Source organism: Hibiscus syriacus, unplaced genomic scaffold (assembly GCF_006381635.1).
Source record: "Hibiscus syriacus cultivar Baekdansim isolate YM2019G1 unplaced genomic scaffold, ASM638163v2 tig00011079_pilon, whole genome shotgun sequence".
Classification (NCBI taxonomy): domain Eukaryota; kingdom Viridiplantae; phylum Streptophyta; class Magnoliopsida; order Malvales; family Malvaceae; genus Hibiscus; species Hibiscus syriacus.
The window spans coordinates 976,887-1,004,191 of NW_024062242.1; the positions used below are offsets into that span (position 1 = coordinate 976,887).

The window sequence follows — 27,305 nt, forward strand, 5'->3', positions numbered from 1 at the left end:
ATTTTAATTTATTTAACATCTTAAAATTTAAAATTATATTTACTTGAAAAAATGTCATATTATTTTATATGAAAATTAATCGTATATTTAAGTGCAAAAAGATCATTTTAATTTAGTCAAATAACATCTAATATTTTGCCCTATATTTAATTTCAAATATTCAATTACTTATTACTTTAAATATATATTGTATAATCAATGATATTTAATTTGTTAATCGACTAATTCAGATCTGGTACTATAAAAGCGAAAACGACCCTCCTAATCTAATTTATTTTATTCACAAACGTCAAGATTTAAACTCTTAACATTACTTATGCTTCTTCCTACTAAACCAATTGAGCGTCGGTTATTACTTCATATATATTATTTTGCCTTAGTTTTTATCTATTTATAACTGTTTATTTTACATAATTAATTAATCAAATCTCAATATCGAGTTATTTACTATTTTTAAAACTAATTAAAAATCTAAAACTACAAAAGAAAAACAGTCGACAAAAGGGTAAGAAGGACAAAGAAGCTGCAAATGTCGCTTGAGATTTTTGACTGGGCCTTTAGGGACCAGTAGAAAAAACAAGGTGCGTTGTGATGAAAACTTTTCACTGTGGCCCGTGGCCACTTAAATGCCAGGCGCAGTGCGATTGTACACAATTTGATGCTAAACGTGCCGCAACGTTCGTACGTTTGAATCCAAACGAGGCCGCCTGGTCTAAGAGTACTTGCCGATATGTTTCTCTTCTTGCTCACCGCTGATTTTCTTCCTCATGAGAGTACCTTCATCCAGGATTATGTTTCCTTTTTCTTTTTAGATTAAATATATATTTTTAGTAATTTTCAATCAAATTGATCTTTTCTTCAAAATTCATCTGTTTACCAATCTCTCTTATTTTGCCTGATTTTCCATTTATTTCCGATTTTCTCTTCATCCAGAGCTGGGAGCTCGAAAAAAGCTACTCACATTTTATTCCTTCTTCTCTTATTTTGGGTTTGAAATCTGGTTTTAAGGTCTGAAATGGAAAAGAATACAAGTAATGCATTGTGAAAATTCTGATAGATTAAAGAATACATAAAGAAAAAGAAAGGGGGAAAATGACAGAAACGGATCCGTCGAAGAAAGTGGCGGATAGATACTTGAAGCGCGAGGTTCTTGGTGAAGGTACTTATGGTGTTGTCTACAAAGCCATTGATACTAAGGTAACCCTAAATATCTTTCTTCCTTTATATTCTTTTTTGAAACTGAGTTCGGAGATAGAACAATTAGGCTTTTGATAGTATAAATGCAATACACAATTCTCCTTTTTCTCTCTTAGAGTAGTTGTAAGGATCAAATAGTTCAGTTTATTTGCTATCAATTTTTTGTTAATAGAAAATTTGTCACTTAACTGAGAGATTATAGGCTTACTTTAGATGGGGATTTTGCTATTTTGCCTCCGCACCAAAAAGTTAAAGTAAAGAAAAGAAAAGAGAATTAGAAAACGAAATCTAATTCAACCAAATCGCTAAGTAATTGTGTATAAAACTAAATTAATTTATTCAACTGTTATAAGTGCAATTTTTTGCTTGTTTCGTCCACTGCAGACAGGACAGACAGTTGCCATTAAGAAAATTCGGCTTGGGAAGCAGAAAGAAGGGGTGAATTTTACTGCACTCAGAGAAATTAAACTTCTTAAGGAGCTTAAAGATCCAAATATAATTGAGTTAACAGATGCATTCCCGCACAAGGGTAATTTGCATCTTGTGTTTGAGTTTATGGAGACCGACCTTGAAGCTGTTATTCGAGATCGAAATATATTCCTCTCACCAGCTGACATCAAATCCTACATTCAGATGACTTTGAAAGGGCTTGCTTTTTGCCACAAGAAATGGGTTTTACACAGGTCTTGTTTCAGTTTGCCCTTAGCCTAGTTTTGTGTGGTTGTGGCCTTCTAAATTGCTTTACTTGATATTTTGCTTTACAGGGACATGAAGCCTAATAATTTGCTAATAGGATCCAATGGACAACTTAAACTTGCAGATTTCGGTTTAGCACGCATATTTGGCAGCCCAGATCGTAGGTTTACTCACCAGGTAAGCTTATAGCTGTTAAGTGGTGTTTTCAATTTTAACAGTACACTGACTAATTGGTGATTTGAATAGCATCTTTTGGCTCCCCATAATTTTTAAAATTTTTTGAATCATGAATCAGTATTTTCTGCTAGGAATTAGAGTACTTAGTGGCAGTGCTAACTTCCTACCATTTCGGAGATAATACTCCTAACCAGAACTCCCTGTTTTCTGCAATCTCTATGTTTCCGTGTTACAAGTTTAAAAACTGGGTTTATTTTTGTTCTTGTTTTCAGTTTTAACTTCTTGTATTTTACATTTTTGGCTTGATTAGTTATGCAGGAACTAGGTTGTGTACACAAAACATGCATGCTGTATTGTAGTAAATATTATCGATATCCTGTGTTATAACCATTATTTTGTTGTGTCATCAGCTTTTACTGTCATTATTATAGTATTTTAAAGCAAAACTGCCAATGTAGTTGATTTGGCGGAGAGACACCAATAGGATCAACAAGACTTGTTGTCCATCTAATTTTTTTTGTTCTTTTCTTGATATTGCATATATATATATATATATATATACATATATATATATTTTACTTTGAAACCTGCCATTTTGATTTATTTGCATGGCTATTGACCTCTCTTTGAAAAGTTATTGATTTTGCAGTTGGTTCTGGATAATTGTCTTCTGATTTGTTTTTCTCACCTTTCAATTTGAAGCTGTAAATTTATCCATCCTTTTGGATTTAACTTACTTGTCAGTTCATGAAACTATAAATAGGTCTTTGCTCGATGGTACAGAGCTCCTGAATTACTTTTTGGTACCAAGCAATATGGTGCTGGTGTGGATGTTTGGGCTGCTGCCTGTATATTTGCTGAACTTCTCCTCCGACGACCATTTCTGCAGGTGAACCTAGCATATGGTCAAAGTTCTTCAGTTTTAGATTTATCTTGTTTTGATCTTTGCATGATATCAAGTTATAGATTAAGTTTTTTATATTCCTGCTGTATTATATGAGTTTTTTTAAAATTGAATGATGGTATGTGATGATTGGATCTCATTTTTCAGCTTTCTTCTTTTACGATGAGACCTTGCTAATTTAGCATCTTTATGAGTTATTGCTTATAATGCTGGAAAATATGGCCACTTACGCCTTGATTTTTATCTGGTTTTTGTTCAACTGTTGGTGACTTAATTTTCTTTTTAGTTCCCTAAAGAATGTTCACTTGTTTGGTTTCTTAGGCTTTTTCATGGTATTTTTCGAGTAAGGATCAGGTTAGAATGGGCACCTGGTGCAATGCTCTATCAACACGCGTCTCTCTAGCAGATAAAAAAGTATTGCAGGCTGTTTAACGATGACAATGATAGGTTTCAAATTTGTCAAAAATGTGAACATTGTATGGAATGCATGTTTAAAACATAAGTTTGCTTTTTTGGTTTATCAAATCTTGTTGATCATCAATTAGATCCTTTTAAAACTAATTGTAGATGGCTTGGCTAAGCTTGATAAGGATTTGGTTTTAGTTTTATGAAGCAAAAATTCTTGGTCTGGCGTGTGATATTTCTGTACTAGCTTGTGAGATATTCATCAGAAATCTTGTTGTATGCATTGTTCTGACACCTTTTATATTTTATTCTGATCGGTCTTATCTTTAGCTAATTTGAGAGTTGGGAATGATAGTGATTTGGTTCGGTTTTGGAAAAAAGATACAGTTAATGTGCACAAACCAATCCAAATGCCACAACTAACCTAACCAACATGAACCGGCTTGAACCAAATTGCATAGGTTTAGTTGACCGTTTTTTAAAATCTATTATTTGTTTGCTAATTTATAAATATTAATATTATAAAAAACTAGAAAATAATTAAAATTAAATAAAATAGGATTTGATTCAGTTAAAACAATTATGGTTTTTTATTTATGAACTGAAAATCAAACCAAGTGTATTTCATTATAACCAAACCGAATCCAATGATAACTGAACAGAAACCAAACCAAACATTGTGGTTTGAAATGGTTTTTCATTTTATCAGTTTCTTTATCAACCCTGCTTTCTGCTTTCCCTTTGCCATGTTGTGTGTTAGGCTAGAACTTTTCGTCAGATAATGTTATGAGCAATGTTTGATTTGCAGTTTGGTGTTACTTAGGATTATCACTGTACTGACTATTTTCCAGTTTAGTTGAACTTATTGTCATTGTAACATGTGAAAAAGATATTTAGGTAGTCATTTGACCTTTGTTACTTAAGATTCTTTCATTTTTAAACTACCTGTGTCCAACACATATTAGATAAGGGTATTGGGGTGTGATCATCCCAATGTATGGAAAAGTTCAGCATACACGTATTGAACACATATCCATATCCAAAATTCACCTCTGAACTTGCATAACGTAGGTTTTAACAAGCTTATATGTGTTTGGTCATTTCAGTTTTCCTTCTTTCCATTATGTTCTGTGACTTTAATTTGAAGTTCCACTCCTGGTATATTTTATCATTTTCTTTGGTTCAATGTTTACCATTTAAATAGGGTACAAGTGACATCGATCAGTTAGGAAAGATCTTTGCAGCCTTTGGAACACCGACATACTCTCAGTGGCCAGATATGATATACCTGCCTGATTATGTAGAATACCAATATGTTCCCGCACCACCTTTACGTTCATTGTTTCCGATGGCCAGTGATGATGCTTTAGATCTGTTGTCAAAAATGTTTACATATGACCCAAAAGCTAGGATTACAACTCAGCAAGCATTAGAGCACAGGTATTTGGAACTTTTTAATTAAAACTAAAACGAACATTTGGATCTTGGCTCTCATGTTTGTTGTTTTGTTCAGGTACTTTTCATCTGCACCTCTACCTACGGATCCAGCTAAGCTCCCTAGGCCTACTCCTAAATCACGCCCGTCAGATGTTAATCCCCAGGATGGTCCCACCGTGCTTTCTCCACCACGAAAATCAAGGAGAGTAATGCCAGATCGTAATTCCAACCAACTGGAGAAGATTGATGAGCATGTTGGAGTTAGACTGGCAGCGGGTGAGCCTTCAGGAAAGAGTGAACAGGTGCCAATGTCAGTAGATTTTTCAATCTTTGGGTCAAAACCTCTGAGTAGACCGACAATTAACAGGCAAGACAATAGCTATTTTGTGGTTATGTCATAATGGTTTTTTTGTCCTTCATGGTTAAGTCTTCATCTAAGATTATCCTTTCAATTCAAAATCCTTCATCGTATTCTTAAACAAATCTGGAACATGGATAGCAAATCACTCTTGCCATGCTGCAAGTTTTGAAGAATCCCATGCTGCATGTTGATTTTTCTCCCCCATTTACGAATTACTGCTAGGATAGATATAGGTAATGAAGCTCGGTAAAGAGCATTTGTCCTCGTAGGATAGTAGATATAGGTAATGAAATCCAACATGGTATCACATATGTCAAGATATCTGGGATTTGTTATTAGGTGTAAAAAAAAATACCGATTTGATTCGTTCGTCGTCGTTATGCAGTGCTGACAGGTCTCATCTGAAGAGGAAACTTGACCTTGAATTCCAACACAATGATTAAAGAAATGTATACGCATTTGTATCGTGTTCAATCAGGGTGGGTATTTATGAGCTACCTATATGGTAAGCTTCTGTTAACCACTCTGGGCAGTCCCATTTCCATACTCTCTGTATACAAACTCGGCTTCCTATTCGTTAACATCGACCTTATCAACAGTTACAGATGGAAATTTCAGAGGATTTTATTTTATTTTTCTTGGAAGAATGTATAAACTGAGTCCTTAAAACATTTTGACGAAGAGTTTTGATTTTGTAGTTGTGAGTTGCTGTGAGTGAAGAGTGGCAGGAGGAGGCAATGGGCCATGAGGGTTTTTAAATTTCAAGTCTTGCTTAGTGTTAACTTCCGAATGTTGAAGGGTAATTCTAATTCTATTTTTACATCTCTTTTGAGTGCAGTTGAATAACCTCAACCTACTGTTTATTGTGGTGTTATAAATTAAATTGGAGAAACATTGCTTTGATTTTTAAAAATATTTTATTTTTATTTTAAATAGTAGCTTTTGTTTTCTATTTGTTTTCAATTAAATTTATCAAAATTGGATTTATTTGAACAAAAAAGGTTAATTGGAAACATTTAAATACGATAAGAAATGTTTGAACATCCTCTTGTATATCATATTGAACAAAAAACCTTTTTATGAATACAAAATTAACAAATCGTGTATATCATGTGGAATGCAACTTTAGTGCAATTTACATGTAGGTTTAATCGGCTTTCTAAGTTCATTGAAACTCAGTTTGATTTGAACCGGTATCTAGTGGTAAAATTATCGATCTAATCACATAAAAATAATAATATAAAAATAAATTTTGATCATGAACTAAATTTTTAAATAATTAAAATATTTTAAAAAATTATAAATGAATACACTTATAATATGATTAGATAAGAATATTGTTCCTAAAAATTTTTATGAAAAAAAAATTAGGTTAAGGGCTCTTTAAGCTGGAACTTTAGAGAAAAAAAATTTCGATAAGAAATTCAGCTCGTGACCATCACTTTGGAGAGAGGTGCAAATTAAAGAATATATGATCTGAGATTAAGAGCAGGGAGGGAAAGAGTGGTCTAGCACAAGCTTTTTGTTTGGTTTCCCTTGCATGTACCCAAGCATGCAGTGATATCTTGGCTTGTTGTTCTCCTCCATAGGCTTGGTGAAGAAGATAGGATTGATGGTTGATGATAGGTGGCTGCTGAGACGAGAAACCACATTTTCTTTGAATGCTATTGAAGATACTAAATTTTTTACCCATTTTTATTATTATTATAATTATTATATACATTATTATTATTATTAAATAAATAAATAAAAAATAATAATAACATAAAAAAATATATAATAATAATTACAAGCCCAAATTGAAGGCCCAATACAGTGGCCCGGACCCAAAAGCCCACAGTAAACCCTAAACCTAATTTAGGGTTTGTATCATCCCAGCAGCCGCCTCAACTCACAGCCGTTGGATCTGGCTTTGATCCAACAGCCCAGATGGTTCCAGCAAAGGAAGCCCTAGGGTTTCCTAACCCTAGGGCCACGCGACGCCTCTTCTGCTGCCAACACCATTGCCGACGCTCCACCAGTGCCACGCCTCCGATGAAGACTCCAGAAGACTCAGAGCAGCCGCACACGTTGAAGTCTAGAGTGAGTCACTACTATAGCTCGGTGACTCATCGAACTCCACCCTTAGGACCGGTCCGAGACAAGCGCCGGTGATGGCTATAAAGCCATCACCCAACCTGCAAGGAAAACACACGACAACCAGCAAAAATAGAGAAAAAAAAGGAAGAGGAGAGGAAGAACGGAGAACAGAAAAAACCCCCACAACACAGCAACCAAAAACAAAAGAAAAGAAAGGAGAGAAGCTTACCGAGGAAGCCACGACCGCCGGACCTCTTCAAACGTCACCAAAACCTTCAAAAATCGAAGGTACTTTCTTAGATTTGCTCCGATCGGGAGCTATTTAGGAGAAAAGAGCACCGGATCCGTCATTAGGACGGTCCGATCTACGTTGTGGTGTAAAAATAAATTTTTCCGGCCACCGGATGCGGTGGCCGGCGGTGGGAATTACGGCGACAGACGATTGCCGCCCGGTGACCGGCTTCCCTCCGGTGAGGGAAGCTAGAGAGAAGCCAGAGAAAACTCTGGCTCTCTCTCTGTTTGAGAGAGAAGAAAAACGGGGAAATGAGAGTTGGCCCTTCGGGCCAGCCGTTTCTGGCTTTAAATAGCCTTTCCCAAACGACGCCGTTTTGGGGAGGGCTATTTGTATAATTTTTTTATTAAATCCCGTCCGCAGTCATCCTAACTTGTAATCTTTACATTTTAGTCACTAAATCAAATTTATAATCCTTTTAATTTGGTCTCTAAATTTTATTTATTTATATTTTAGCCCTTAACCGTATTTATAAATATTAGGATAAATAACATATTTAATCCTTTAATTTTAATAAATAATATTTTAATCCTGAGTTTATATTTTTAATTTATTTTAATATGATATTCGAATTTTATATAATTTTATTTTAGTCACTAAATTAATAAATAAGGAAAATAGCATGTTTAACCCTTATAATTTTAAATAATTAATTATGAATTAGGTATTTAATTTTAATTTAGTCACTAATTTTAAATATTTTCTTTTATTTTACTGCTTTTTAAATATATAGTTCTAATTGTATTTTTATTGTTTTAATTTTACTTGTTTATATATTTAAATATTATTTTTATTATTATTATGTAGTCATATAAATATATATATATAATAAATAATAATTTATATTTTTTCCATAAATTATTTTAATATTTATTTTTCAATATTGAAGAAAATGGCAGTCTTAATACAACTGGATGTCCTATTCTGGTATTTTAAAATTAAATATTATAAAAAATTATAATTTAATTTTATTTAAATTATTATATTAATATTTATTAATATCGAAGAAAAGAGCTGTCTTAAGGCACCTAGAAGTCCTTTTCTGATATTTCTAAATAAATAAATATTTTATTTATAAATATATATAAATTATTTTTTTTCTCATAATTATAATTTTGAAATAATAGGATTATAAATTAAATATATTTTGAATTTTTAAATTTCTAATAATAGAGATAATTTATAATTAAAAAGTACCAATTTTGGGCGTTGTAGGGGTGCTAATCCTTCCCTAAACGTAACCGACCACGAATCCCTTTTTATTATTAAAAAGAAAGAATTTTTGGTTATAAACGCAGATCAGTTCATCTTTTAACTGATGTTTTCTTAAAAACTCTGTTAAAAGATAATTTTAGGTATTCGACCTACCTGACCCAAAAGGCCGATGGCGACTCCCAAATTATTTTCAAAACCATTTATTCACATCAATTTTCTCGCCAAATAAATATTTCGTGCCCGGACGAAAACCGGTTACGACAGCTTGGCGACTCCGCTAGGGATGATCAAACTTTTAAAATCAATTATAAATTGTCTCTATTAATTATAAATTAAAAATTCATATATTTAATTTATAATTCTTTCTTTTCAAATTTTTTATATACTTATTATTTTCATAGTATTTATATATTTTCTTATTAATATTTCATTTTATTTGCAAGTATTTTATTTCATTATTTATTTTTTTTCTGTCACAGGTTTGAACATTTCTCCTCACACACAACACTTGCATGGCATAACATAAAGCTCTATAATTGAGTTTGTCCCTTTTAAGTGGGAGTGAAAGCGACGTCTTCGTGAGAATTTATTCTTCGTGTCAGACCTAGCAAGTAACTTTCGGGGTTCATATGCTCTATGTCTTCGTGAGAATTTATTCTCCGTGTCAGGCATAGAGAAATGTATCCCCTCGAATTGAACTCGATCCACTTTAGTCTGTGATGGACTAGGATTGAGGGTTAACAGCCCAAGGGGGCACTAACAAGGACAATTCGGGTACCTTTATTCTTAGATCTGAAACCTTGCATATAATAAACCCTAGAAATCCTTCCGATCTGAAGCCATGCCAAAATCTTGTCCAAAATAGGTGTACACACAGGAGAAATGAATTCTAACTTTCCTTTTAATTTATTTATTTTCTTACTGATTAAATTACATGTAAATTTAAATTATTTAAATTATGAAAAAACATGTTTAAATAAAGATATTTAGGTAGATATTATTATTAAATTTCTTTATTATGTAAACTAATTCATTTCTTTTTTGTGTGTTCTTTATTTTTTCTGTTTGCATAGCATCATACAGGATAAAAGGCATTGATCCTCGTGTTAATTGTCTCATTGGAAAGCCTTCATCCATGGATAAAAAGTGTTCAAATCAAATAATTCTAAACTCAGAAGTAAGACAGTGGGCTGAGGACTTACAAAGACAAGGAGGAGACAGTCTGCAAGATGACTATGTATCTGATTTGGCCAGTTATGCTCCAGTTTCGCTAAAAAGAAATGATATGCAAGATTTGCGAAGCATTTGGGAAAGTTGGGACTCAAACAAAAAGTTGCAGTTTTATCAGACTTACGGAGACATCCCATATTTGCTCTATGTCGAAGTTGATGATGACTTACTTCGAGCCCTAATTCAATTCTGGAATCCAGGGTACAATTGCTTCACTCTCAATAAGGAGGACTTGGTCCCTACTATTGAAGAGTACACAACTTTGCTACATATAGAAGGGGCTTTGGAGAATCGAATCTATTCAAAGTCAATTAAAACTCAACCCTTTCGAGTTAAATTAGCAAAGATTGCCGGGGTACGAGAAGAATGGGTGGCATCTCGTACAAAACAAAAGGGCGAAAGCGAAGGCATTGCTTGGACTAACATTAAAGAACTTATTCAGAGTCATCCAGACACTAAAGTACGATTCGATCTATTTGCTCTAGGTATGTATGGTATGGTCATCTTCCCAAAAGTATTGGGATATATTGAAACTGCAGTAGTAGATTTGTTTGAGCAGCTACCAAAAAAGATTAATCCTGCTTCTGCAATTCTAGCAGAGACTTTTAGATCGTTAAATGCTTGTAGAAAGCTAGGAGGTGGACGATTCTCAGGGTGTACCCAATTGTTATATGTTTGGATCCGTAGCCATTTCTGGAGGATAGAAAAGGTTTCATACCGGCGCTTTAATACGGATTACTCACCATTAAAAGAATTTCTGGAGCAAGAATGGCCGAAAGAAATTAAGAAAGATATGTGGATTAATGTCTTTCGAAATCTGCAAAGCAATGACATTGTTTGGCGAGCCCCATGGCAAATCCAAAGAGAATTCTTTTACAAATGTGGTGATTACAATTGGATAATGCTGCTCGGATTGTGGGGAGGAATTGGATATGCACCACTTCTGGTCATAAGACAGTATGAAGGTCGTCAATTTGTACCTGTCACTGCTGGATTACATTCATCTGAGTTCACATTCCACAGCAAAAATTATAAAAGAAATATCATGGAAGCCTTTACAGCTTGGAAAACAACTTTTTGTATCCGAGCTAAAGCAGCAAAAGAAATGCTAACTCCTGATTATGAGAAATGGAGATCTGTCAGGAAAAATAAAAATATTCTTCTCTTAGATCAAAATGAGGATATCTCTATGGAAGATCGCATTAAGGTGGTTCCATCAGAGATTGAAATCCTGATAGCTGAGTTTGAAGCAGAAAGAGAAGGCTGGTCGAGAGAATTAGAGCAAATGAGACGAGATAAAGCTATGTTAGGTGTTGACATTGACTTTCATTCATCACAATGTGCAATGTTGAGAGAAAACAAAGAAAAAGTTGATGGTGAATTTATAACATTAAAGAATGATTACCAGGAGTTATATAAATCCCGAAAAGCATCAGGACCAAGCCAATCAACAGTACAGATGACCAGAGAATTGAACATCTAGAAAAGTCGAGTTGAAGATCTGAAAGGAAAGAATAGCCGTCTACTCAAAAGCCTTGAGAAAGGAAAGCAAAAAATGGAAGATTTTGAGGTTGACAGAAGAGAGCGAATTATAAAACACAAAGCTGAACACCGTGAAATCATGAATGAAATGCAAAGAGAAAGGGATCGAGCCAAAGATTTAGAAAAGATGAATAATGACATCTTTGATAAATTTAAAGATGAGAAAAATATCATGTTCAAGGGATTTGAATCTGAAATGAACCAGTTGATTGCCGAACTTGAAGTCAGAGGCCAAAAGATTAAAGAGTCTAATATTGAAAAAGAAAAATGGGAGCTGGAAAGAAAGAATTTCAACACCAAACTTGAGGTAGAGCAAGAAATGGCTAGCAATTGGATGCAAAGATGCAGAAATAAGAATGTTCAAATCCAGAAGCTTAATCAAAGAACGCAAGAAGCACGAACAAAACTTGAAGAAGATCTGGATCAGTCTAGAAACAAAAATGCAGAGTTTAATGCTTACATTTTGCAACTTGAAGAGTCATTATTTCAAGAAAAGGTTCGTCTAGGACCTAATGATCTCAAAGAAAGTAATGAGGAAAGTGCTTCACTGCGAAGACGTATTAGAGATCTTGAAAAAACTCTGTACAATTGTCAAGTCAGAATCACTGAGTTAGAGCAAACTCTCGAAGGAACTAATGAACAATGGCAAAAGTCAACTGATTTCTATGTAGAAAGAAGTGAAGAAAGAAGTAATATGGTATTCGAGGCCATGGTACAAATGAGCGAAGTTGCTAGATATGTTGGGGAACTAGCTGTTGAAGCTAAAATAATTGAGCATCACGTAGATCCAGTTTCTAAGTTCGGAAAGAAGGTGTCATGGTTAATGAAAGAAATTATAGAGCTTAATAGGAAAGCTACGCCTTATCTGTAGTTATGAACTATTATAAAGAAACTTTTGTATGCCGATGAAAGTTGTTCTATGACAGTTAACTTTTTGGAATCAATACCTTTTTGCATACATGCATTTTGCATACATTCATTATTCATTTCATGATTTTCTTTATGTATAATTTTTATTATTAAGATAAAAAATTAATTAAAATTTGGAAAAAATAATATCAAAAGATTTTTCAATCGCAGTTATTCTGGCCAAAAGAGAAATACAACACCACTACGGTACTAGACAAGCTACTAAGAGAATTATGGAGGATAAAATACAACGTATTAAGGAACAGCATAATAAAGAACAAGCAGAAATGAGAATGAAGCTAGAGAAAATTGAAGCCAGTATTGCAAACTCACAAGACAGCATGATGCAGAAAATAGAAGACATGTTTAAAAGGCAGGCTATAATTGGAAAAATGCATGAAAATCCTGTATCTTTCGACCAAGAACCTATGTATCCTTTAGGTTTTCCACCAGAACCAATTTATCACTCTGGTACTACACCTATACAAATCAATGCCCGCACATCAGCATTTCAAGAAGCCAAACCACATGAAAATCGACAAGTGGATCCTGCATCTTCAAGCAAAAATCTACTTATATCAGATGTAAAAATAGGGGATTTTAATGCTGAACATTTAATCCCAGATTTGAATGAGCTGAATGAGAAAGAAAAAGTAAATGAAGAATTGACCAGACAGATCAAGAGCTTAGAAGAACGAATGAAATCCGTGGAAATAATTTGAATCATTCTATGGGTTTGACTCTAGTGAGTTGAGTTTGGTTCCAGACCTAATCCTCCCCATCAAGTTCAAAGTTCCCGAATTTGATAGATATGACGGTACCACATGCCCTTCATCCCATATTACTATGTTTTGTCGCAGAATGGCAGGATATGTGAAAGATGAGAAATTGTTAATTCACTGTTTTTCAAGATAGTTTGACAGGACCAGCCTTAAAATGGTATACTCAATTGACCAAAGCCAACATTAGATCTTGGAAAGATCTGGCTAAAGCATTCCTAGAGCAGTACCGCCACGTAACAGACATGGTCCCTGATAGATGGACTCTCCAAAATTTGGAGAAAAAGAATAACGAAACGTTCAGACAGTATGCTCAGAGATGGCGTGACACAGCAGCCCAAGTTCAACCATCTTTGTCAGAAAAAGAGGCCACAGTAATATTTGTCCATACATTGAAAGCTCCTTATTTAAATCATCTAATGGGGAATGCAACCAGAAATTTTGCAGATTTGGTCATTTCTGGAGAACTCATTGAAAATGTCTTGAAAAGTGGCAAAATTGAATCAAATGAGGGGTCTAGTTCCAAAAGACCTATGTACCAGAAAAAAGAGAATGAAGTCAACAATGCAAATTCTTACAACAAGGATTCATCGAAAAGTGTTACAATAACCCAGCCAAGGGTTAAGAAAGAAGAAACAAACACTAATCGAGCAGAGTCCAGAGGATCTCGAAAGGAAAATGAAAGGTTGTCTTTTACACCTTTACCAGTACCATATGCTGAGATCTATGATTCGCTGTTAAAAGCAGATGTCATATGGCCTTATCCTTTGGTTCTCATGCTACCACCATTTCCTCCATGGTATGATGTAAAGGCACACTATGTTTACCATGAAGGAATTGCGGGTCATTCTATTGAAAACTGTTTGGCATTCAAAAGGGTGGTTCAAAATTTGATCAACACTGGAAAGTTGGAATTCAATTCACCATCTACATCAAATAATCCATTGCCAAATCATGGAGATAAAAACGTGAATGCAATTCAGGAAGAGAACAGAAAGAAAACAAAAACTGACATTTCTGAAATTAAATCTCCTTTTGTTTGGGTATTTCAACAACTCTCTTTAGCCGGTATAATTCCACAACAATTCAGGCCAAAGCATAATGAAGGCAAGAATTATTGTGAATATCATCAAGAGAAGGGGCATGAAATTCAACTATGTCTTGAGTTTAGGGATTTGGTGCAAAAATTGATGAATAGCAGAGAGATAGAATTTTTTGAAGAAGAACCAGGGAAAAAAGAAGATGATGTTTGCTCATCAGAGGATTCTAAACCTAGTCAAATAACAAATGATTATGTGATCATTAATGTGAAATCATCTACAGTAATTCCTGCACCAACAAAGCCGAAAGTAGTTATCACAACTCCTTTACCATTTCCATACAAGGATACCCGTAGGGTACCTTGGAATTATACTACCAATGTTTCAATGGTAGGAGGATCTGTTTCTCTAGAAAAAACAGAAGAGAAAATACAGAGTCTGGGTTCGACATCTGAAGTAGTGAGTGAAGTCGGATTCTTTACAAGAAGTGGGAGATGTTACTCTCCCGAAACATCCAATGCTTCAGAACAAGTGAAAGCAAAAGGAAAAGCCATGGTAATACCCCAAAAGGTATTTGATGATGAATCCCCTCCAGTATTCAATGAGCCTGTAACAGAAAAACAAGCGCAAGAATTTTTGAAATTCCTGAAACATAGTGAGTATAGTGTGGTTGAACAACTACATAAACAACAAGCGAGAATTTCTATTCTTGATCTATTGATGAATTCAGAAGCACATAGAAATGCTTTGATGAGAATGCTTAATCAAACATTTATCCCTGAAGATATATCCCTCAATAAACTTGACAGAATTGTGGGACATATAGCCGCTGACAATTACATAACGTTCACGGATGATGAAATACCTGAAGGCGGAATGGGGTCAGTAAAAGCTTTGAATATCACTACACATTGTCATGGTCATGTTTTGCCAGGAGTATTGATTGACAATGGATCTGCTCTCAACTTGATGCCTCTAGTCACACTTCAAAGAATGCCTGTGGATAAATCACACATGAAGAGTTATCAGAATGTAGTACGAGCCTTTGATGGTACTAAAAAAGAGGTGCTTGGGAAAATGGAAATACCGTTGTTAATCGGACCAGTCGTGTACAATATTGACTTTGTGGTGATGGACATCCACCCTACATATAATTGTTTATTAGGGAGGCCATGGATTCATTCAGCAGGAGTCGTTCCTTCTTCATTACATCAGAAATTGAAATTTGTTGTTGATGGACAACTAATATGTGTAGGAGCTGAAGAAGAAATCATTGCGTCCATAACAAGTGATGTTCCATATATTGAAACCAATGATGATGCTCTTGAATGCTCTTTCCGAGCTCTTGAATTTGTCAATGCAACCTTTATTACAGAAGGAAGCAAAATTCCATATCCTAGATTATCTGATTGCACCAAGATGACGGTACGACAAACTTTAGGCATCGGAGCTAAAGCTGGGAAAGGTTTAGGAAAGAATCTTCAAGGGATTTCAGTTCCTGTAAGTATAAAGATGAAGAAAGATCGTTTTGGGCTTGGATTTAAGCCCAATTTTCAGCAAAAGAACAAAGAGATGAAAAGAAGGTGTGAAGATAAAAAGGCAAGGTTGAAAGGGAAAGAAATCCTTTGGGAACACATGTCTTTCCCATAATTGAAGACCACATTCAGATCAGGGGGAACAATTAATGTAGAACAACAGCTTGTTAAGGCCTTTAAAGAAGAAAAGTTGACGAAAGATTAAAACATAGTTGAAGAAGCTATGAATGGATTATTTATCAACATGATCATGAATGACAACAAGACTGGCAAATACTTGGATAGGATTCGCCCATGTTTTCCTGGAGAAACACTCAATAATTGGACCACTGAAGACCTTCCTATAGTTTTTAATATTAACGCAGAGTAATATTCAGAACTAATCTTTATGTTTAGCTCAAAAGTATGAAAACTTTTTGTTATCTTGTAAAGGAAATTATGTTAACCTAATATTAAATTTAAGAAATTTTCTTTAAAATTTTCAGATGGTAATCATTCTTTACATTTTCTTACATTTTTACATTTATTTCATAAATTTACTATATTCTTTCGTAAATATGTCCGACTTAAATTTGCAGGTGTTACAACGTTAATAGCATGTTTATTCCTAAATTTAATCAAGAGATAATTTTAGAGCAGCCTATATGTCTGGAAGAAATCAATGGGTGTGAGGATGAACTAGAATGTGATGTTCCTACTGAATTATTAAGATTGGTAGAAAAAGAAGATAAACAAATTCTACCTCACAAAGAAGAGATTGAAACTATAAATCTGGGAACAGATGAAGAAATGAAAGAGGTGAAAATTGGTACTACTCTGACAATCCAGATAAAACAAGAACTGATAAATCTTCTTCAAGAGTTCAAAGATATCTTCGCCTGGTATTATCAAGATATGCCTGGTTTGAGTACAGATATAGTAATACACAAGCTTCCAATCAATCCAGAATATAAACCGGTCCAACAAAAGCTTAGGCGAATGAGGCCAGAAATGTTGTTGCATATCAAAGAGGAAGTGATGAAACAGATTAATGCAGGTTTCCTACAGGCAGCCAAATACCCAGAATGGGTAGCCAACATTGTTCCCGTACCAAAGAAAAATGAGAAAGTTTGAATGTGTGTGGATTACAGAGATCTCAACAAAGCTAGTCCGAAAGATAGTTTTCCATTACCCCACATAGACACCTTGGTAGACAATACTGCAGGACACACATGGTTTTCATTCATGGATGGCTTTTCAGGATATAATCAGATAAAAATGAATCCTGAAGACATGGAAAAAACAACATTTGTAACTATGTGGGGCATATTTTGCTATAAAGTGATGCCATTTGGATTGAAAAATGCAGGGGCAACGTATCAAAGAGCCATGGTAACTTTGTTTCATGACATGATGCACAAAGAGATTGAAGTATATGTAGATGACATGATTGCCAAATCCCGAACTGAAGAAGAACATATTCAAAATCTGAGAAAGCTTTTCCAGAGATTGAGGAAGTATCAATTAAAGCTCAACCCCGCTAAATGCACTTTTGGGGTAACTTCCGGGAAACTTTTGGGATTTGTGGTCAGCAAAAAAGGAATCGAGATTGATCCAGATAAAGTAAAAGCAATTCAAGATCTTCCACCACCCAATACAAAAAAAAGAGGTTCAAGGTTTTTTTGGGAAGATTAAATTATATATCTCGGTTCATTTCTCAATTAACTGACAAATGTGATCCAGTGTTCAAATTACTTCGAAAGAACAATCCTGAAGTCTGGAATGATGAATGTCAAGAAACTTTGGATATTATTAAGAAATATTTATCCAATGCCCCCATTTTAGTATCACCAATGCCTGATAGACCATTAATTCTCTACTTGACGGTCTTTGAAAATTCGATGGGATGTGTACTGGGACAACATGATGAATCTGGGAGAAAAGAAAAAGCTATTTATTATCTGAGCAAGAAATTTACTGATTGTGAAATTCGATATCCACCAATACAAAAATTATGTTGTGCCTTGGTGTGGGCTACTCGAAGACTCAGACAATATATGTTATACCATACTACTTGGTTGATATCCAAACTTGATCCTTTGAAATTCTTAATGGAATCACCAGCTTTGACAGGCAGAATGGCTAGATGGAAAATGTTATTATCTGAGTTTGATATTGTATATGTCAACCAAAAAGCGATAAAAGGAAGTGTCATAGCTGATTTTCTGGCCAGTCGTGTATTGAATGATTATCAGCCTTTGAGTTTCAAGTTTCCCGATGAAGATTTGTTGTGCATATCCATGAATGAAGAAGTCAGAACAAATGACGCATCTGCATTTTGGAAGCTTTACTTTGACGGAGCATCCAACGCCTTGGGACGAGGAATTGGGGCAATGTTAATTTCTCCAGAAAATATTTATTATCCCTTTACAAGTAGACTGGAGTTCTTTTGCACCAATAACATGGCGGAATACGAAGCTTGTGTCATGGGATTGAAAGCAGCTATAGAAAGAAAAATCAAATGTCTAAAGATATATGGAGATTCATCGTTAGTGGTGTATCAATTACGAGGAGAATGGGAAACAAAAGATCCCAAATTGTTGGAATACCGAAATTTTACCCTCAAATTAGTGAAAGAATTTGAGAAAGTCACCTTCAATTATCTCCCTCGAGAAGAAAATCAAATGGCAGATGCTTTGGCTACATTAGCTGCTATGTTTCAGGCAACTAAGAAAGTTGATATGATGCCAATCAAAATGCAAGTATATGAAATTCCTGCACATTGTTATAGTGTGGAAGAAGAGGTAGATGGTAAACCATGGTATTATGATATCCTGCAATATATCAAAAATCAAAGTTATCCACAAAATGCATCTGAAATTGATAAAAGAACCTTGAGAAGAATGGCTGCTGGATATTTTCTTGATGGCGAGATTATGTATAGAAGAAGCAATGATCAAATGCTATTGAGATGTTTAAATACCAGCGAAGCCAGAAGCATCATTGAAGAAGTACACAGTGGAATATGTGGAACACATGCAAATGGTCTTTCCATGACCAGAAAAATAATGAGATATGGATACTATTGGGCTACCATGCACACATATTGCTTTGATTATGCAAGGAAATGTCATAAATGCCAAATATATGCAGACAATATTCATGTACCCCATCTATGTTCCCGCACCACCTTTACGTTCATTGTTTCCGATGGCCAGTGATGATGCTTTAGATCTGTTGTCAAAAATGTTTACATATGACCCAAAAGCTAGGATTACAACTCAGCAAGCATTAGAGCACAGGTATTTGGAACTTTTTAATTAAAACTAAAACGAACATTTGGATCTTGGCTCTCATGTTTGTTGTTTTGTTCAGGTACTTTTCATCTGCACCTCTACCTACGGATCCAGCTAAGCTCCCTAGGCCTACTCCTAAATCACGCCCGTCAGATGTTAATCCCCAGGATGGTCCCACCGTGCTTTCTCCACCACGAAAATCAAGGAGAGTAATGCCAGATCGTAATTCCAACCAACTGGAGAAGATTGATGAGCATGTTGGAGTTAGACTGGCAGCGGGTGAGCCTTCAGGAAAGAGTGAACAGGTGCCAATGTCAGTAGATTTTTCAATCTTTGGGTCAAAACCTCTGAGTAGACCGACAATTAACAGGCAAGACAATAGCTATTTTGTGGTTATGTCATAATGGTTTTTTTGTCCTTCATGGTTAAGTCTTCATCTAAGATTATCCTTTCAATTCAAAATCCTTCATCGTATTCTTAAACAAATCTGGAACATGGATAGCAAATCACTCTTGCCATGCTGCAAGTTTTGAAGAATCCCATGCTGCATGTTGATTTTTCTCCCCCATTTACGAATTACTGCTAGGATAGATATAGGTAATGAAGCTCGGTAAAGAGCATTTGTCCTCGTAGGATAGTAGATATAGGTAATGAAATCCAACATGGTATCACATATGTCAAGATATCTGGGATTTGTTATTAATTAGGTGTAAAAAAAAATACCGATTTGATTCGTTCGTCGTCGTTATGCAGTGCTGACAGGTCTCATCTGAAGAGGAAACTTGACCTTGAATTCCAACACAATGATTAAAGAAATGTATACGCATTTGTATCGTGTTCAATCAGGGTGGGTATTTATGAGCTACCTATATGGTAAGCTTCTGTTAACCACTCTGGGCAGTCCCATTTCCATACTCTCTGTATACAAACTCGGCTTCCTATTCGTTAACATCGACCTTATCAACAGTTACAGATGGAAATTTCAGAGGATTTTATTTTATTTTTCTTGGAAGAATGTATAAACTGAGTCCTTAAAACATTTTGACGAAGAGTTTTGATTTTGTAGTTGTGAGTTGCTGTGAGTGAAGAGTGGCAGGAGGAGGCAATGGGCCATGAGGGTTTTTAAATTTCAAGTCTTGCTTAGTGTTAACTTCCGAATGTTGAAGGGTAATTCTAATTCTATTTTTACATCTCTTTTGAGTGCAGTTGAATAACCTCAACCTACTGTTTATTGTGGTGTTATAAATTAAATTGGAGAAACATTGCTTTGATTTTTAAAAATATTTTATTTTTATTTTAAATAGTAGCTTTTGTTTTCTATTTGTTTTCAATTAAATTTATCAAAATTGGATTTATTTGAACAAAAAAGGTTAATTGGAAACATTTATGTCGTAACCGGTTTTCGTCCGGGCATAAATTTTTTACTTGGTGGGAAAAGTGATGTGAATAAATGGTTTTGAAAATAATTTGGGAGTCGCCATCGGCCTTTTGGGTCAGGTAGGTCGAATACCTAAAAATTGTCTTTTAACAGAGTTTTTAAGAAAACATCAGTTAAAAGATGAACTGATCTGCATTTATAACCAAAAATTCTTTCTTTTTAATAATAAAAAGGGATTCGTGGTCGATTACGTTTAGGGAAGGATTAACACCCCTACAACGCCCAAAATTGGTATTTTTTAATTATAAATTGTCTCTATTATTAGAAATTTAAAAATTCAAAATATATTTAATTTATAATCCTATTATTTCAAAATTATAATTATGAGAAAAATAATTTATATATATTTATAAATAAAATATTTATTTATTTAGAAATATTAGAAAAGGACTTCTAGGTGCCTTAAGACAGCTATTTTCTTTGATATTAATAAATATTAATATAATAATTTAAATAAAATTAAATTATTATTTTTTATAATATTTAATTTTAAAATACCAGAATAGGACATCCAGTTGTATTAAGACTGCCCTTTTCTTCGATATTGAAAAATAAATATTAAAATAATTTATGTAAAAATATAAATTATTATTTATTATATATATATATATATTTATATAACTACATAATAATAATAAAAATAACATTTAAATATATAAACAAGTAAAATTAAAAACAATAAAAATACAATTAGAACTATATATTTAAAAACAGTAAAATAAAAGAAAATATTTAAAATTAGTGACTAGATTATAATAAAATTAAAATTCAATACCTAATTCATAACTAATTATTTAAAATTATAAGGATAAAACATGCTATTTTCCTTATTTATTAATTTAGTGACTAAAATAAAATTATATACAATTCAAATATCAGATTAAAATAAATTAAAAATATAAACTCAGGATTAAAATATTATTTATTAAAATTAAGGGACTAAATATGTTATTTATCCTAAATATTTATAAATACGGTTAAGGGCTAAAATATAAACAAATAAAATTTAGAGACCAAATTAAAAGGATTATAAATTTGATTTAGTGACTAAAATTTAAAGATTACAAGTTAGGATGGCTACGGACGGAATTTAACAATTAGTTAATTACAAACAGACCCCTCCCCAAAACGACGTCGTTTGGGGAGGGCTATTTAAGTCCAAAACCGGCTGGCCCGAAGGGCCATCTCTCATTTCTCCTCTCTTCCCTCTCTCTCTCTCTTCTCTGAGAAAAAAATTCTCTCGCTTCTCTCTAAAACAGAGAGAAGCACACCGGCCGACAGCCGTTCGCCGGCGTTGACCCCGCCGCCAGCCACCGCCTTCGGTGGCCGGAAAAAGTTTTTTTTACTAAAACGTAGATTGGACCGTCCTAATGACGGTTCCGGTGGTCTTTTCTTTTAAATAGCTCCCGATCGGAGCAAATCTAAGAAAATACCTTCGGTTTTCGAAGGTTTTTGGTGACGTCTAGAGGCCGGTGGTGACTCCGATCAAGGCGGTGGCTTCCATGGTAAGTCTCTCTCATTCCTTTCCTTATTGTTTTAGTGATTTGCTTTCTATTTTTTTTCGTTCTCTGTTTTTGCTGGTTTTTTTTCTTCTATTTTTGCTGGTTGTTGTTCTCTCTTCTTTGCAGGTTGGGTGATGGCTTTATAGCCATCACCGGTGTGGCCGTCGGACCGGGTAAAAGAGTGGAGTCTGGTGAGTCACCGGACTTCCAGTGGTGACTCATTATTAGGGCGACATGTGTGCGGCTGGAGTGGCGCTTCTGGAAGCTTCTGACGAGACGTGGCAGCGGTGGAGATGGTGGGAGTAGCTGCGGCGGCCGCGTGGCCCTAGGGTATCATCACCCTAGGGTTTGTGCTGGATGAGTGTGGGCCGTTGGATCTCTCAGATCCAACGGCTGTGATGATGAGGCGGCTAGGGTTAGAGATCAAACCCTAATCTGGGTTTAGGGTTTCCGGATGGGTTTGGGCCAGTTGGGTCCTTTGTAACTGGGCCGGTCCAATCTGATTTGGGCCTATAATAATATTTATTAATAATAATATAATAATAATAATAATAATAATAATAATAATAATGATAATATAAATAATATTTAAATGAAAAAAATGAGTATCTTCAGCTGCCCCTCTTTGCTTATTCTTGTGTTAACAAGAATAGAGCAAAGACGAAAAGATGATAAGTTTTTTTCATTTGACTTCACTTGATTAATATGGAGATGTTGAATAAATTCTTCTTTTTCTTCAGATGAGTTCTTCTCATTATGAACTTTCCGCTGGGGATGATGTTGACCTATTTCCTTCTGTGATAGAGTCATTCAAAAGGTTGAATAAGCTCTTCTCATTATGAACTTCTTATTCTTCAGATGAGTTCTTCTCATTATGAACTTTTTCTGGAAAGTTTGATGCTAATCTATTTGCTTCTGTGATAAAATTATGTAAAAGATTGAACAAGCTCTTCTCATTGTGAACTTCTTCTTCTTCAGATGAGTTCTTCTCATTATGAACTTCTCTGGAAAAGCTGATCCATTAAGTGATGGATTTGAGCAAAAGGTTGAACAAATTCTTCTTCAGATGACGAGTTCTTCTCATTATGAACTCTACCTGGCAATGTTAATCCATCAAATGATGAATTTAAACAAAAGGTTGAACAAATTCTTCTCATTATGAACTTCTTCTTCCTTCTTCAGATGAGTTCTTCTCATTATGAACTTTCTCTGGAAATGTTGATGTTGATCTATCTCCTTCTGGGATAGAGTCGAGCAAAAGGTTTAAAAAGTTCTTCTTATTATGAACTTCTTCTTCTTTCTTCAGATGAGTTCTTCTCATTATGAACTCTACCTGGCAATGTAGATCCATCGAATGATGAATTCAAGCGAAAAGTTGAACAAATTCTTCTCATTACGAACTTCTTCTTCCTTCTTCAGATGAGTTCTTCTCATTATGAACTCCTTCTTCCTTCTTCAGATGAGTTCTTCTCATTATGAACTTTTTCTTCTTCAGATGAGTTCTTCTAATTATGAACTTTTTCTGGAAAAGCTGATCCATCAAGTGATGGATTTGAACAAAAAGTTGAACAAATTCTTCTCATTATGAACTTCTTCTTTTTTCTTCAGATGAGTTCTTCTCATTATGAACTTTCTCTGGAGAAGCTGATCCATCAAATGATGGATTTGAATCTTTGTTAAAATCTTTAAAAATCCTGTCAAAATTCAACATGGATGAAATTAATGAAAATGCACTTATTTTTGCAAATGCCTAAATATGATGCATGAATGTTAAGTTTATTTGATTTCAAATTGGTGAACTGAGTATTTCTTCAGTTGTGTAGAAATCCAATAAATCTTTCTTCTTCAAATCGGAGAATCTATCATCTTTGACAATTGTAGATGTAGATATAATGTCACAAAATCTCTTGAGAACAAAACTCAATGGCACAGGCTCTTGAAAAGTTTGTGCTCATGTAACATGTTGATTCTGATAACTACTCATCTAATTATGAAGTGATCTCTCAAGATGATTTCACAGATATCGATAGTTCTTTTGATACCGAGAAAATCCTGAATTCTGATGAGGAGAGTAAACTGTTATACTTGATGAAAATGGGACACTCAAATGCTATGTCTTCAATAGTCATAGAGATGTGGTTTAGATTCATCAATTGCAAAATTGACAGATTTTATATGTGATGCTCAAATGGCTAAGGCTGCTGACGCACTTCTTCCGGTAAAAGATAGGAAGCCATTATGCAATGATCCCAATTTCAAGAAAAGGCGAAACTTGGGCTATGATTTTTGGGAAAGGAATAAGCAGAAGAAGCTTGAAAAAAAGCTTCTTAATGAAGACGATCATGCAGTCCATCTTTTAATTCCAATGATTGGTTATGTGGTTCCTACCGAACCAGATCAGATAACTCAAAGAACACTTCCAGAAGATGCTATTGGGTCTTCTTATTTCTACTATGAGCACATTCATCTTTCAAATCCAATGATTGGTTCTGTGGTTTCATACCAAACCAGATCAGATAACTCAAAGAACACTTCCATAAGATGCTATTGGGTCTTCGTATTTCTACTATGAGCACATTCATCTTTCAAATTCAATGATTGGTTTTTGGGGTTAATACCAAACCAGATCAGATAACTCAAAGAACACTTCTAGAAGATATTATGAGCACATTCATCTTCCAAATTCAATGATTGGTTTTTGGGGTTCATACCAAACCAGATCAGATAACTCAAAGAATACTTCCAGAAGATGTTATGAGCACATTCATCTTCCAAATTCAATGATTGGTTTTTGGGGTTCATACCAAACCAGATCAGATAACTCAAAGAACACTTCCAGAAGATGCTATGAGCACATTCATCTTCTAAATTCAATGATTGGTTTTTGGGGTTCATACCAAACCAGATCAGATAACTCAATGAACACTTCCAGAAGATGCTATGAGCACACGGCACTTGTTCCACTTGAATCTGATGAGGTGGAAATACTTCTAGGTTTCCCTAAAAACCATATACAAGGATCTGTAAAGAGATATGTTCCATGGTGGTATCAAAGTCCTGTCTCTTTTCTCTGGGATTAATGATGCAGATGTTGCCTTTTACTGTCTTGGCATAATTTTGAAAATAGATGTGCAAGAACTGAATGATGATCGGTTGGAGCAATTGATGAATAGTTTTAACGGCCTCGACCTTGTTGTCGGTGGCATCCAGTGTAACAACCTTACTGGAAGAAATAAACATCATTCATGGGCTTGAAGATTCTTGTTGGTGCATTTACTTGCAAGGATTGCTACAACAAACTGTCTCTTCTGCTGCTCCAATATATTCCACTCTTTTCGAATCATGGAACGGTTTAGTTGACAGTAAAACTTGTCATCTTCAACTTTTGGAATACTGTAACCAATGTTACCCTATATAACCAGAGTGCAAATAATGACTTGTTCATGGCTTTATGATGGTGATGATTTGCTTACTTTGTATTCCATGCTTTTAAAAGTATTAACATAAAGTGATATTCAGAAATCTTTAACTTATTTCAAAATTATGTTAATTCATAGAAGAATAAATTGAATTTTTGAAAATAAATTGAATCTCAAATAAATTGAACTTGGAATTTGTTAATAAATAGATAGAATTGTACTCAAAGTTATGGCAAGCATAAGAATGATAAAAATTCAAATGACTCAACAAATTATTAGCATAAGTATTTCTAAATTAATCAAATTGACACAATTTAGAGTACTGATGTAAGCTTTTGTCTGGAAGATTTCAAATGTTGTCAGAATGCTTGTAGATGTGAAGTTTCTCCCAAACTATCAAAATCTTAAGAGGGTTCAATTTCCAGATGCCTAATATCAATATGCATTTGAGCCGCCCATTCAGGTTTTCAACTCAAATCCTTCCTTTGGTTACAAGATGCCCTTTGCGAGTTTTCATCTTGACATCCTTTTTCTCTTTTTTTTTTCTTTCTTTCTTTTTTGTTCTTTTTTTTTCTTTTCTTCAAGCATAATATTTCTTGACAGAATCCGAGTTTATTGGATTTCTCAGAATTTTTCCATCCATTTCTGCCAAGATCAACGCTCCTCCGGAAAAAGCCTTTTTTACAACATATGGCCCTTCCCAATTAGGCATCCATTTCCCCCGGAAATCCTTATGTATAGGCAAGATTTTTTTAGTACTAGATCACCCTCTTGGAATTCTCTTGGATGTAATTTCTTGTCATGAGACTTCATCATCCGTTTCTGATACATCTGTCCATGGCAAATAGCTTTCAATCTTTTCTCCTCAATAAGGTTCAATTGATCAAATCTAGCTTGGGTCCATTCGGATTCATCCAATTTTGTTTCTCTCAGCATTCGAAGCGATGGAATCTCAACTTCAATTGGTAAGACTGCTTCCATCCCGTAGACTAAAGAAAAAGGTGTTGCCCCAGTAGATGTTCGAACAGTAGTTCGGTATGCATATAAAGCAAAAGGTAACTTCTCGTGCCAATCTTTGTAAGTTTCAGTGATCTTTTTAATGATTCTCTTGATATTCTTATTTGCTGCTTCAACTGCCCCATTCATCTTTGGACGATATGCCACTGAGTTTGCATGTTTGATCTTAAATTGTGCACAAAGTTCTGTCATCATTTTGTTGTTCAGGTTCAGAGCATTATCTGTAATGATCCTTTTTGGTAGGCCATACCGGCAAACTATCTCTTTCTTTATGAATTTGCAGACTGTGGACCTCTTAATATTGGCATATGAAGCAGCTTCAACCCATTTGGTAAAATAATCAATTGCCACAAGGATGAAACAATGTCCATTCGATGCTTTTGGTGTGATTGCACCAATGACATCTATTCCCCACATAGAAAATGGCCAGGGTGCTGTCATTACATGTAAAGGAGATGGGGGTACATGAATCTTATCCGCATATATCTGGCATTTATGGCATTTCCTTGCATAATCAATGCAATCTGTGTGCATGGTAGCCCAATAATATCCATATCTCATTATTTTTCTAGCCATGGAAAGACCATTTGCATGTGTTCCACATATTCCACTGTGTACTTCTTCAATGATGCTTCTGGCTTCGCTGGTATTTAAACATCTCAATAGCATTTGATCATTGCTTCTTCTATACATAATCTCGCCATCAAGAAAATATCCAGCAACCATTCTTCTCAAGGTTCTTTTATCAATTTCAGATGCGTTTTGTGGATAACTTTGATTTTTGATATATTGCAGGATATCATGATACCATGGTTTACCATCTACCTATTCTTCCACACTATAACAATGTGCAGGA

At 34.6% G+C, this 27,305-nt stretch overlaps 1 protein-coding gene across 4 annotated transcripts; it reads left to right on the forward strand.

Annotated features, from left to right (window-relative positions):
• Window positions 1-912: 912 nt before the first annotated feature.
• Window positions 913-20,267, forward strand: LOC120204594 (cyclin-dependent kinase D-3-like). Of its 4 annotated transcripts, XR_005523955.1 has the most exons (9): window positions 1,009-1,197; window positions 1,582-1,880; window positions 1,962-2,070; window positions 2,834-2,959; window positions 4,584-4,694; window positions 18,955-19,079; window positions 19,153-19,443; window positions 19,827-19,946; window positions 20,140-20,264. XR_005523955.1 is itself a non-coding variant. In XM_039204656.1 (8 exons), the coding sequence occupies exons 1-8, from the start codon at window positions 1,093-1,095 to the stop codon at window positions 19,882-19,884; spliced, it is 1,224 nt and encodes a 407-aa protein (XP_039060587.1). In that variant the 5' UTR covers window positions 1,009-1,092; the 3' UTR covers window positions 19,885-20,267. The 4 variants fall into 4 exon arrangements, 2 of the variants coding, with proteins under 2 accessions (XP_039060586.1, XP_039060587.1); XR_005523954.1 differs by lacking the exons at window positions 18,955-19,079; window positions 19,153-19,443; window positions 19,827-19,946; window positions 20,140-20,264 and adding exons at window positions 4,893-5,183; window positions 5,563-5,682; window positions 5,876-6,000 and having other exon boundaries at window positions 4,584-4,819; XM_039204656.1 differs by having other exon boundaries at window positions 19,827-20,267.
• Window positions 20,268-27,305: the final 7,038 nt, after the last annotated feature.